Source organism: Rhinolophus ferrumequinum, chromosome 4 (genome assembly GCF_004115265.2).
Source record: "Rhinolophus ferrumequinum isolate MPI-CBG mRhiFer1 chromosome 4, mRhiFer1_v1.p, whole genome shotgun sequence".
In the NCBI taxonomy this organism is placed as follows: Eukaryota; Metazoa; Chordata; class Mammalia; order Chiroptera; family Rhinolophidae; genus Rhinolophus; species Rhinolophus ferrumequinum.
In genome coordinates this window covers 88,325,401-88,338,505 of record NC_046287.1, presented here as the reverse complement: position 1 = coordinate 88,338,505, position 13,105 = coordinate 88,325,401, and the positions used below count along the sequence as shown (strand labels likewise).

Genomic DNA, 13,105 nt, shown 5'->3' with positions numbered 1-13,105 from the left:
ATGTTGAAGATCCCTGCCTTTCCATTGGATGGCACTTGGCAGCAGCATTCACCTTATTTGTTGATCACAACCGAAAGGCTCCATGTCACACATCGATTCTGGTATGGCAATTGCCGTCAAAAACATTACGGTGTATCCTCATCAGCGTTATTCACCAGATCTGGTGACGTGCAACCTCTGGCTCTTCCCCAAAGTCAAAATGAAAGATAAACGTTTTGAATCAATTCAGGGCATTGAGGCAGCCACGACAGCACAATTAAAGACACTCATCAAAGAGGACTTCCAGAACTGCTTCAGAAAGAGGCAAGAATGATGGGATAAGTGTGTGTGAAGCGAGGGGGAGTATTTTGAGGGGGATTAATGGCAATGTGTCTTTTACTGTAATAATTTTAACATTCACTGTAGTTTTTGATCACTCCTCGTATATAAAAATGTTTATAGCAGCGTTGTTTGCAACAGCATAAAGCTGGAGATGGTCCAAATGTCTCTGGGCTCAAACATGGATAAATAAATTGTGGAAAATAGCTACTATATGTGCTTGAAATACAGTAGTGAAAATTAACGAAGTGCAGCCAGGCTCTTGAACACTGAGTATCACTTCAGTCCTTTACAAAATGATGTACTTTAATAACGTTCAGCTTTTGCTTTCAAAAAGCAGTTTTTACGTCTTGTTATTTGTCAGTATTTCAAGTTGTGATAACAGAACGGGTTGGTGATGGAAACTGGGCTCTGAGTCACCGGCGAGGGAGGGGCTTCATAGATTTAAGCCAGGGACACTTATAATAAAATAAAATGCGCTGGGCACAAAACTACAATGTGTAGGTTTTCCACTTGCTACCGCCTCCGCCCCTCACCTTTGTCACGAGCAGTTTCACCTCTTCCTGTTTTCCTGTGTTTGGTAAGAAGGCGCACGTCCCTGTGACGGTCCTGGCACTGAGCTCCCCAGCACCGGCTAATCTCTGATGATAACAACCACCTGGACCGCCCAGCTCCCACCCCTTTCGCCTCCCAGCTTCTCGTAAGACTTTGACCTTGACAGGTGGGGCAGGATTCCCTTTCAATTCCCCTTTACTCTCTGCTCCAAACTCGCAAGTCTGACTAGGCCTCGTCGCCCTGTCACTTCACACCCTGGGACTTCGAGCCAAGACATCTTCAAGCGACCTGACTGCTGCAAAACCAAAGAAGACAGCCCAATACGGGCTTCAAATGACTTAATCGCCTAGTGCTTCTCACCCCGCAGCTCACCGCGGGAGGGGCAGCCCCGCGCGCCGGGGCCATCTTGCTGCGACGTCATACAACGCGCCCGGAAGTGGCTGCAGGGCTTCGACGTCATCTGGCTGCGGCGGGTTGACCTTTGCTCTACAGCTGCTGGGAGTTGGCGGGGGGCGGAGGATCTGGGGCTAAGATCATGCCTAACAGGGAGAGGTTTTCAGGGCAGCAGAGGCCTCTAGGCTTGGGATGAAAGAAGCAGGGCAGATGCAAAATCTGGAGAGCGCGGGGGCCCAGCGGTCAGTCAGCACCCAGACGGGCAGCATGACCGGTGAGTGCCCCGGACCCGGCTCCCCACCGCCGCCCCCTCTCTCTCTGCCCTGTGCCTTTGCAGCGGTTCAACTCCAGGCTCCCCGCCTTCCTCTTCGCTTGCAGTTCTGCCCCAGAATGTGCCATCGCGCCTTCCTGGCGCGTCCCTGCCTCAGTCACTTGCAACCCCTGGCCTGGCTGCACCTACTATTGAAGTCGCGCTCACTGCCCCCCCCCCCCCTTTGCTTTTCCTCCCTGGACCTAGAGCTGGGGTTTCGGGGATTGACGAGCCCGAAAATTCCCCAAACCGTGCTTTTGACTTGATTTCCAAATTAACCGCACGCGACGTTTTCTTATGTTCCAACTGCTTTACTCTCCAAGGCCACCGAATTTTTAGTACCGTGTTCCAACCACTGCCCTTGTTGCAACGCCACAGCCCGAGAAAAGCTTACTCCACGACCACATCAGATTCAAAAACTCTTCATGAGTTCCGTTAGATTGTTCCCGTAGCTAGTACCTTTTTCTTCCCCTGCTGTGTGAGGGCTGGAGAAAGACGACCCAACTTTGGAAAGTGCTGGAAGAAGTCGCTGCAATGAGGTTGCAGCCAGTGTCCTGCTAAGAAAGCGCTTTGATTCTCTTGTCCTCTTATCCTTTTTCTCTTCCTCCTAAAGCAGCTGAACTAAAGTTGAAGCACCCAAGTGGCATTGAGCTTAGTTCCTATTTTCATCATTAATAAAATTTTAAAGTGTCTGCCCTCTCTTTTGTAGGTCAAATACCAAGGCTTTCTAAAGTCAACCTTTTCACACTGCTCAGCCTCTGGATGGAACTCTTCCCAGCAGCAGAAGCCCAAAGACAAAAATCTCAGGTATAGTTTTTCCTCAGATAATTTTAACCACTTAGAAAATCAATGGTGTAAAATTTGATTTTACTGCTTCAGGATGTGTCACACTTAAAAACAAACTCAAAAACCTTACAATTTGCAAAATATCTTTGCGGTTTAGTGTGATATTTGTAATTCCCAGCTCTAAAAGCTCATCTTTCCAGTCTAAAAATAGAATAGTTATCCTCTCTGAGTGTACCATTGTTTATCAGGTATTAATGGTATTTATATGTTGATTTGGCCAACCAGATTATTATCTATACCACATAATTTTTCACTCAATTGTATACTGTTGGCATTTCATATGGGTAGTTTTTCCCCTCTCCCGCCGAACTGTAAATTACTTGAAGATAGAGACCATGTTTTATCTTACCTGGTATAGACCTTAGTATCCACCATTGTAATTGGTAATCTATGAATGCAAATTGGTTTCTTGTTCCATGTCAGTAGTCCTTTTTTTGGATGTCACGAGATGATCAAAATAGGTTCAGAATGTATAGTAAGAATAATCATAAAAGCTAATATATTAGAAGTATGTACACCCTACATCTTTTCTTTCTCCTACCCTTGGGGTGGCATGGTGCTATGTCCTCATCATTTGCTTGGATTGGCATGGTGCGAGGTTCTCACCATTTTGGTTTGGTAGATTTGGAAGTTTAGAGTGCTGTCATTAATTTTTTGGGGGCCAAAATCATATTATGGAAAATAGTATTAGGTTAAATGAATCGTTTAAGACAGCTTTGAAAACAGAGCAAAAGGGGGGAAATTACCCATGGTTTCACCATTCTAACAACATCTCTTAACATTTTGATGCTTTTCTTCAGTCTTTTTTAAAGCATAGGTTGTTTTTTTCGCTTATAAAATTATAATTGTATTCTGCATGTGCTTATTGAAGTATCCAACTTGCTAATATTCTGCTGAAAGGTAGCTTCAGATTTTCCACAGAAAGACTTGTCAATCCTTAAATTCCCGTAATACTCGTATGAAGTCATTCATAGCCATCTTCTTTCCCTTTTTTATTTTTGATGTCTTCTATACTGTGAATGAAGTTGTGTGCTTGGCACTGGAGATACAAAAAGAAAAGACGTAGTCCTTTCTTTCTAATAGGGACAAAACATAGGCATTTAAACAATTAAGATACTATTAGATGGTAGAGTCAACTCTTATAAAATATAAGCAGAGATGCTACCAAGACTGAAGACTGAGGACCAGACTCTAAATGGGGAAGTGAGAGAAGGATTCACAGGGTAGGTTGCATTTGCACTGAGACGTGAAGAATGAGTTGATATTTGCTGTTACATAGTACATGCAGAGCCAGGGAGGAGCTCTGAGACTGAAAATCTACCTCCGGAAGTGGAAGGCAGGGAAAGACCGAAAAAAGAGGCTGGCCCCTGCAGTCTGGTGATTAACAGAGTTTATTAAGGGAGACTTACAGACAAGGCATGTCTTGGGCGGCTGCAATACAAAATGGATCCCCGCACCACGTGGCCGGCACCAGAGAACTCCACAGGGTAAAAGGATAAAAGGGTAATATAAGACCAGGGCTTATATTAATTTTTGCTCCAAAAGATGCATTAGAGCTGATTGTTCAGCTAGGTCTTATTTTCAGGGAACCATGTTAGTCACGTGTTTGAGTATGTGGATTCTACTGTATATGGCTGATCAGGAGCCAGCACATAGCAGGAGGCAGGAGAGGGGCTCTGACTTATGTCAGAATGAACGTTAGTTACTATCAGACAGTCTCTAAGGTGAGGAATCTCTAAGGTGAGGGATGGGGGGTGGGGGTGGGAGAGAGTGTTGCAGAAAGCAACCTCCATTGTGGCCCAGGTCCAGCTTTCAGTAGTCATGTCGTGGAACAGTCTCTCTCATCTACATTTGCCACGCCAAGGGACTGCATATGGAAAAGTGAGGAGTGAGAGAATTTGTGGTCCACATGTCAGAGGGTGAAGTTGGGTAGAGGTAAGATACTGAAGATGAGTTTGGAAAGGTATACATACAGGAATGAGATCATTAAAAAAAAATTATTTTATACCTTGCTAGGGAGTTCAGATTGTATCCTGTAATTATTGGGATTGCGTTGAAGAATTTTGATAGGGACTTAGAGAATTCACCATTTTTAAATTAAGACTTAATTTTTTTAGAGCAATTTTTGATTTCCAGTAAAACTGTGGGAACAGGACATAGATTTTCCATGTACCACTGCCCCCACATGTGAATAGCCTCACCCATTATCTACATTTCCCCAGACTGATACATTTGTTACAATTGGTGGACCACATTGGTATGTCCTAATTACTCAAGGGCTGTAGTTTACATTAGAGTTCACTCTCTGTGTTGTACATTCTGTAGTTTTGGACAAATGTATAATGACATGTATCTGTAATTATGGTATCATACAGAGTGTTTTCATTGGCCTAAAAATTCTGTGTGCTCTACTTATTCATTCCTCCCCAAACCCTCACCCGCTATTAATATTTTTTTGTTGTTGTTACTGTCTCCATGGTTTTCTCTTTGCCAAAACTCCTTATAGTTGGAATTACACAATATGTATCCTTTTCAGATTGGCTTCTTTCATTTAGCAATATATATTTAATTTAGCAATATGTATTTATGAAGTTTCTTCATGTCCTTTCATGGCCTAATAACTCATTTCTTTTTAGCGCTGACTGTATCCCAGTTTATTTATCCATTCACCTGCTTGGTTGCTTCAAGTTATGGCAGTTATGAATGAAGCTGCTATAAACACCTGTGTGCAATTTTTTGTGTGGACATAAGTTTTCAACTCCTTTGGGAAAATACCAAGGTGCATGATTGCTGAAGTGTATGTTAAGTTTTGTAAGTGTATGTAGTTTTGTAAGAAACAACCAAACTGTTTTCCAAAGTTGCAATATCGTTTTGCAATCCCAGCAGCAAAGAATGAGAATTCCTCTTGCTGCATATATTCTCCAGCATTTGGTGTTGTCAGTGTTCTGGATTTCGGCCATTTTAATAGGCATGTAGTGGTATCTTATTGTTGTTTTTCATTTGCATTTTGCATTTCCCTGATGACATATAATGTGGGGCATCCTTTCATATGCTTATTTGCCATCTGTGTATCTTCTTTGGTGAGGTATCTGTTAAGGTCTTTGGCCCATATTTTAGTTGGGTTGTCTGTTTTATTGTTGAGTTTCAAGAGTTCTTAGTATATTTTAGATAACCTTTCATCAGATGTTTCTTTTGCAAATATTTTCTCTCAGTCTGTAGCTTGTCTTCACATTTTCTTGACATTGTCTTTTGCAGAGCAGTTTTTAATTTTAATGAAATCCAGTTTATCAATGATTTCTTTCATGGCTCATGCCTTTGGGGTTGTATTTAAAAAGTCATGGCCATACCCAAGGTCGTCTAGGTTTTCTTCTATGTTATCTTTTGAAGTTTTGTAGTTTTGCATTTTACATTTAAGTCTGTGATCCATTTTAAGTTAAATTTTGTGAAGGGGGTAAGATCTGTGTGTACATAGGGAGTTCACTTTTCATGATAAAATTATATGTCTTGGAATAGTTTGCTCTTCAAATTCCTATGTGAAATGTTTTCTAAATACTAAAACATTATTAAAAATGTTATGCATTCTCATTCGCTACTTGTGAACCACACTCCCAACCCCACCCTGGTCTACATATTATTAATGGTTTTGAGAAAGCTCTTTATTTTCTTCATGGTTTTGAAGTCCTTTTATTTGTCTACTTCTTGATAGCTTAGTATTATTTTGTGTAAGTAGAAGATTTTCAGGCTGTCAGGTGTTTTTGGTTTGTTTTTGGTTTTTTTTGCAGATAAAATTCATCTTGAAGAGACAGACTAGAAGTAAATGTTTAGAAACTTAAGACTTTTTAAACATGCATTTAAAAAGTTGGGCTTGTTAGTGTCAAGGGGAAGAAACTTCCCTCTGCCCTCTTAGGTTCTTTCAGCTGGCCTAATAATCAGATAGGCATGAGACAGGTTAACAAGAGAAGATGACCAAATTTAATTACACACATATGTATGGGAACCCCACATAGATGAGAGGTTCAGAGACAGGGAAGAAAAATGAGGCTTATGTGATATTCTCACTTAAGGAGGAGGTAAGACGCCTCAGGGCTTCAGAGGGGAGAAAGGTCATTCTCAGGACGATAAGAGCAGATGTTGAGTAACTAGAAGTTTGCCCAGCCCTATAGATTGGTCATAAAAAGTTATTTGTGGTATTAACTTTTATTATGGGCAAGTCCCCATATTAAATTCTTTAAGGGTGAGGTAAAAGTTTCCTGTGAGCCTGCAGGGTCTCAATTGCCTTCAGCTGAAAATAATTTACATGCCAAAGTAGCATATCTTGGAGAGGCCTGTTCTGAACCCCTTCATTAGAGATTATTAATTTTGAAGAAACTTTTTTAATATCAAAATTTGATCTCATTTTAGTTTTTACATATATTAGTATACTGTACATATATATTTATATCTATATCTATCTATATGTATAATGTATCAAGAGTACATTCTATGCTGAAATTAAGTTTTTTTTTTTGACAGGTACATTAAATTAAATAATTCCTGTGTTAATTGTGTCTGGTGTTCATAGGGTTAAGATTTTTTTCCCATTAAGAGAAGGAAAATGTTCTTTAAGCTAAACTAATGTTTGTTTCACTTAAGTTCTTTGTTCTGCTTTTGCTATACAAAGTAAATCACAGAAACTCTAAGACGCAATTTGACATATAACTGTATTGGAAACATTGCTTTTGACGCTTTAACAACTTTATTGTCTTTTTAAAATACAATAAGTTTATGTGTTACCAAAGTAATATATGTTTTGTTTTTAATTAAAGTTGATTGGATTGACAATTGTTAGTAAAGTTACATGATTTCAAGTGTACAATATATATGTTTATTATTTCTAAAATGGACAGAAGAAAAATATTCCTCATAATTCTACCACCTAGAGACAACTGACAATTTTTGTGCTATTTCTCAATCTTTTTTCTCTATTCCCTTTACTCATTTGAGATCACTTAATTCTAGATCCTGCCTTTTTCACTGAGCATAGGAAAATGCTTATGCTATAATACTATTATAAACATTGGAGCAGCAACTTAGTCTAATGGTTTAAGAGTAGCCAGTGGCTTTGTAGTTAGCCTCCCTGGGTTCAAATCCTCTGCCTCTTACTAGTTGTGTAAACTTGGGTAAGTTACCATACCTCTCTGTGCAAACTTCCTCATCTGTAAAATGAAATGTTACTAGTACATACTACATGGGGCTTTTATGAAAAATTAATGATTTCGTATTTGTAAAACTGGTAGTGCCTGGCACATACTATGTACTATATGTATTTGTTAATCATTTTAATGATTGCACGACACTCCATTGTATCAATGTACCATGTCTATTCCATTATTACTGGCCATTTCAACTGTAATTTTTAACAGCCTTAGTGTATTGTTAACTAACAACCTTTCTGAATACAGTAGTCCCCTCTTATCCATGGTTTTACTTTCTGTGGTTTCAGTTAACCCTCGGTCAACTGAGGTTCAAAAATACTAAGTGGAAAATTCCCATGAAAAACAATTTATAAATTTTAAATTGCACACCATTTTGAGTAGTGTGATAAAATCTTGTGCCATCCTGCTTCATGCTGTCCGGGATATAAATCCACGCTGTATGTGCTCTCCACCCACTAGTTACTTAATAGCAATCTCAGTTATCAGATTGACTGTTGCAATATCACAGTACTTGTATTCAAATAAACTTTATTTTAATAATGCCATATTCACATAACTTTTATTACAGTATATTGTTATAATTGTTCTATTATTAGTTATTGTTGTTAATCTCGTACTGTGTCCAATTTATAAATTAAACTTTGTCATAGGTATTATGCATAGGACAAATCGGTAGATACAGGGTTTGGTACTATCTGCCGATTCAGGCATCCACTGCAGATAAGAGGGGACGACTGTATAACTGATATCTGAGATTTTGTATGTTGTCAAATAGATATGGTGTATGGGTGCTCCTTGAGGAATTTTCAGTAAGGCATACATCAAGTGTAAAAACTAATAATTTTAAAGAATCTAGTACAAAACTAAATAAATGATTGGAAGATAAAATATTGTTTATGAGACTTCTGTTGAAAAAACACACAATTAGAAGTTTTGGGATAGAAATCAAGCACTATTGAAAATGGCTGTCATTTAAAATTAATTCTCTCTCCTATTTGTTCATAATTTTTCATTTTAGTTAAGTTAGAGTTATCTAAATTATCTGAATGTTACTTTAGTATAGGAATTAGAATAGCTGTACTGTTATCTCATTTTTCTCTACACATCACATATTATCCCTCTCCCAACTCTTCCCATTTTGTCTTCTACCTTATTTGCATGACTTAGGGGCTTACTGTACTATTCCAGAACAGAAGCAGTGTAGCATAATGATTAAGACAATGGATTTGGGGCTTAGATCTTGGCTTACCCATTTATTAGCTGTGGGACCATGGTCAAGTTATTTAATCTCTCTCAGCCACAATTTTCTCATTTGTAAAATGGGAACAATAGTAGCTACTTTGTAAAGTTGTAAGGATTAAAGTTAATTTGGGGCTTGGTACATGGTGAACACTCGGTAAATGTTAGCTAGTGTTATTATTTATCACTCATATAATCATTGTCACCACTACTACCATACACACGCCCACCATTTCGCCACCAACATCATAACCTCTTCCAGTTTCTGTTTTGCTTAAATAGAAACTTCATTCCCAGGACATGGCTTTTCTTGTAAACTTCTTAGAGGTCTTTCCTCTATCATCCAGCATTTATTTCGTCATACTAAGACGTCAGTATGCATCAAGACTGCCATTCCAACTTTCAAACTTTCTCCAACTTATTACACATCTTACCTACTTTGGGGCTCACAGGATTCTGCTTTCTCACGCTGTCCTAATCACCGGCTCACTTCATTGTCACATTCCTGTATTCATAAATCCTGAGTTGTCTATGGTGGGCACATTGCAAGGGTTCAATAAATATTTGTTGAATTAATAAATGAAGGAGTTTGGTCCCTGGTTCAAAACTTTCTACTTCAAGTTTTTACTTTTAGAGGAGACTTTTGGACATCCCTGTATTAGTATCCTGTTGCTACTGTAACAAATTACCACAAAGTTGGTGGCTTAAAACAATACATGTTTATTATCTTACAGTTCTGGAGGTCAGAAGTCCGAAATGGGTCTCACTGGGCTACAATCAAAATATTTGGCAGGCTGCATTCCTTCTGGAAGCTCTGGGAGGATCCATTTCCTTGCCTTTTTCAGCTTTTAGAGACTGCCCACATGCCTTGGATCATCAACCCCTTCCTCCATCTTCAAAGCCAGCAATGTCAGGCTGAGTCTTACGTTGCATCACTCTGGCACTGACTCCTGCCTCCCTCTCTCATTTGCAAGGACCCTTGTGATTACATTGGGCCCATCCACATAATCCAGGATAATCTCCCTACCTTAAGGTCAGATGATTAGCAGCCTTAATTCCACTGGCAACATGGTAGCATAACATGGCCATAGGCTCCCGGGACTGGGACAGGGAGGTCATTAGGGGACCATTTTTCTCCCCACCATAGTCCATATTCTAATGCTTTTGCTACATAGTTTTTTCCCAAGTCCAGTTCATTTTCCACTAGACCTGTTTGGCCCTTCTTAGCTAGGGCCACAGTCTGGATTTTTCCATTGCTCAAAACTGCCCCAACTCTGAAATCTTAAACTACAGAATTTTATTTTTTGACCACAATTTCCAGTCCTTCTATGTTTTGGAAAAGTATGTAGAGCTCAGAATAAAAAGGCCTTGTTTATTAGGTTAAGTCGTCTGAACATGATCTGAGCAAAGCAGGAAGTCAGTGCAGAGTTTCATCAAGAAAAAAAAAAATTGGTCCAAAGCCAAGGACACCAGCCTTTAAATGGGAAATATTGAATTAATTATTTCTTGCATAATAATCTTTTCCCCCCTTAATCTTCTTTTAATTAGGAAAAGGAGGAGGGAAAGCATGGACCTGTAGGAGATAATGAAGAGATGACCAGGATATCTATGGACAAAAAACAGGTGAATTTTTATGATTAAAAAAAGACATATGTGCTCGAAATAAAACAAAAACAATGGTATAAAGTAGGAAAAAAATCCCTCTTATAAGCTAGTTCACTGTTCCCACTTCCAAAGGAGTTTCTTGTATATTCTTCTAAAAATTTTCTGTGCATTTATAAGACTGTACATGTCTCTCTTGTAAAACAACAAAACCCCCCAGATTATTCTATAATATGCTACTACGTCTTGCTTTTTTTTTTTTTAATTTTCACATTTAACTCCTGATACATTCCCATATTGGTTCATGTGTGTTGAGAAACACTCTTCCATGATTCAAATTCCAACCCATCTTGCTGGTTTAAAGAATGCAAGGCAGGCTGGCCTGGTGGTTCAGGTGGTTGGAGCTACGTGCTCCTAACACCGAAGGCTGCTGGTTCGATTCCCACGTGGGCCAGTGGGCTCTCAACCGCAAGGTTGCCAGTTTGACTCCCACAAGGGATGGTGGGCTGCACCCCCTGCAACTAACAATGGCAACTGGACCTGCAGCTGAGCTGTGCCCTTCACAACCAAGATTGAAAGGATAACAACTTGACTTGGAAAAAGTCCTGGAAGTACAGACTGTTCCCCGTAAAGTCCTGTTTCCCTTCCCCAATAAAATCTTAAAAAAAAAGAAGTGATTAAGATGGTAAATTTTAAAAAAAAAAGAAGAATGCAAGGCTGTAACTGCTCAGCCATTTCTCAGAGTTGTGTTTGTAACGAGCAACCTTAAGGGGTTGAGGTAATGTCTTGCTCTGAGACAAAGAGTGGATTTGCTTACTGTTTGGGATAAAACAGTAGAATCCCCAAGCTTGGTGTTCCTCTCCTATAATATAACCGAGTCCATGTCCAGGAAGCCATGTGGGCCCATCTGCATGACTCATGTGGGATTTCTGGGCAGGGGAACCATCACAAACATCGTCATGCTGCTTGCTGAGCTGTGAGTGATACAGTCTTCTGTTTGTGACACAGGAGTTTCAAGTCTTCTGTCAGCATCCATGAAACAGTAACAGCCTACCTTACTAGTGTATAGGTAGGGTAAAATCAAAGCCTAGACCTAATAAGATAAAACCTTTTTAACATTGCATAGTATTTACTTGTTATTTTAATTTTTTGCGTTTTTTGCGTTTTCCAGAGAGGTTCTGATTCATTGAGTATGGAGTAGGGATAAAACATGTATATTTTGAAAAAAGTTGCCTTGATTCTGACATACATTTCTGGAGATTTCTTGATTGGTTCTGAGAGTCAGATTCTAAAATGCCCAATAAGAATATAGAAATAATTTGTCTCAAAGTAGTTAGATGTTTTTATAAGAAAAGCAAAGGTAAAAAAGCAGTGACTCTCCATTTAAGTAAATATACTAGTTCATATACAAAACAGATGGCCCTCTTTTGCCAATGTGTTAATGTAAAACTCTGTGAGTAGGATTACATAGACGACTTGCCAAGATGTTAGTGAAGTAAAGCAAAATCAGGATCCAGAACAGTGACTCACTGAAAAGATGCAGTCTTCTGGGAATTTCGGGGAGTTGCAGTAAGTAGAAGTGCCGAAATGGAATGCAACTTAGGCTTTTATTTGTTTTAAGTTTCGTATGGAAAATATCTTTGTCTCAAACTTGATATTTTGGCCTTAGCTAGAAGCAAAATGAAAAAAATATATATTTTCTGAGGAAAAAAGGACTCGACAAAAAAGTGATAAATTTGGCCTAATAAAAAATAAATTGATGAGTATGCTTCCCATTTATTAGGAACAATTTTTTAAAAAGTCTTAGTGGTCAGGATTTCTGGCCTTATTTCTGTCCAATTAACTGCTTGGAACATCTAAAACTAAAATCATTCAGTTACAGCCATTTCAATTGGTCACCATTGGTTGAGTTTAATAAAATGAGCTCTACATACTGACATCTTTTGATAAGGCCTCATCACTTCTTTTCCAAAGTTACAATTAAAAAAAAATTCTTGCTGGAAGTATTCAGAAGTAGATACTAACATATACTTTGAGGAACATAAAACTCTAAAAAGTTTTGGGATAGGCAGGGGAAAGTGTTCACAGATTTAAGGTAAATTTAAAGCTTATTTTAAAAGCCAATATACATAGATCTTTCATATTCTATAGATATATTTTTGGATATAAATATTACAAATGAAAATTTTGTATTCCTTTTAAGTGTTATATTTTAGGAGGTGGTTGGTTAACTCAGAAATGGAATTCTATAAAATCTCATCTATTCCTTCTTTTTAGGCATTTCACAAACTATTCTCCATAGTGTCAAATATTTATACTCATAACTGACATTGAAATTTGACAATTTTAGTTAGTATAACTTTGGTCTGATCTGTAAATTGATTTTGGATGTGTCCTATTGAGAAGAACCATAGAGTAAAATCCCTTTGTAAAGGAGTAGAGAATAATAGATACCCTATTCTCAGCCCAAGTTCCCCTTACATTGTAACAGTGGGTTCCAAACCCAAGGATCAGGTTTACTTTATTTTAGTCTTTCGCTGTGAAAACAGCCTAGACTATGTTGTGCCTTACACAGAACTGATTTGCCCTTTAAGTCTGTTTTATCTGATGTTAATATTGTTACACTAGCTTTTTTGACTAGTTATCT

The 13,105-nt window shown here is 38.6% G+C and overlaps 1 protein-coding gene across 3 annotated transcripts in view; it reads left to right on the top strand.

The window, feature by feature from the left end:
* Positions 1–932: 932 nt before the first annotated feature.
* Positions 933–13,105, top strand: part of CDADC1 (cytidine and dCMP deaminase domain containing 1) — a 37,882-nt gene continuing 25,709 nt past the window's right edge. The window contains exons 1-4 of one of the 3 annotated variants that reach the window (XM_033104102.1): positions 1,521–1,540; positions 2,286–2,383; positions 9,591–9,765; positions 10,405–10,479. In XM_033104102.1, coding sequence (XP_032959993.1) covers positions 10,450–10,479 — 30 coding nt within the window. In that variant the 5' untranslated portion in view covers positions 1,521–1,540; positions 2,286–2,383; positions 9,591–9,765; positions 10,405–10,449. Of the gene's footprint in view, positions 1,541–2,285; positions 2,384–9,590; positions 9,890–10,404; positions 10,480–13,105 lie in introns of all 3 variants that reach the window. The other 2 variants (XM_033104100.1, XM_033104099.1) reach the window with 2 other exon arrangements.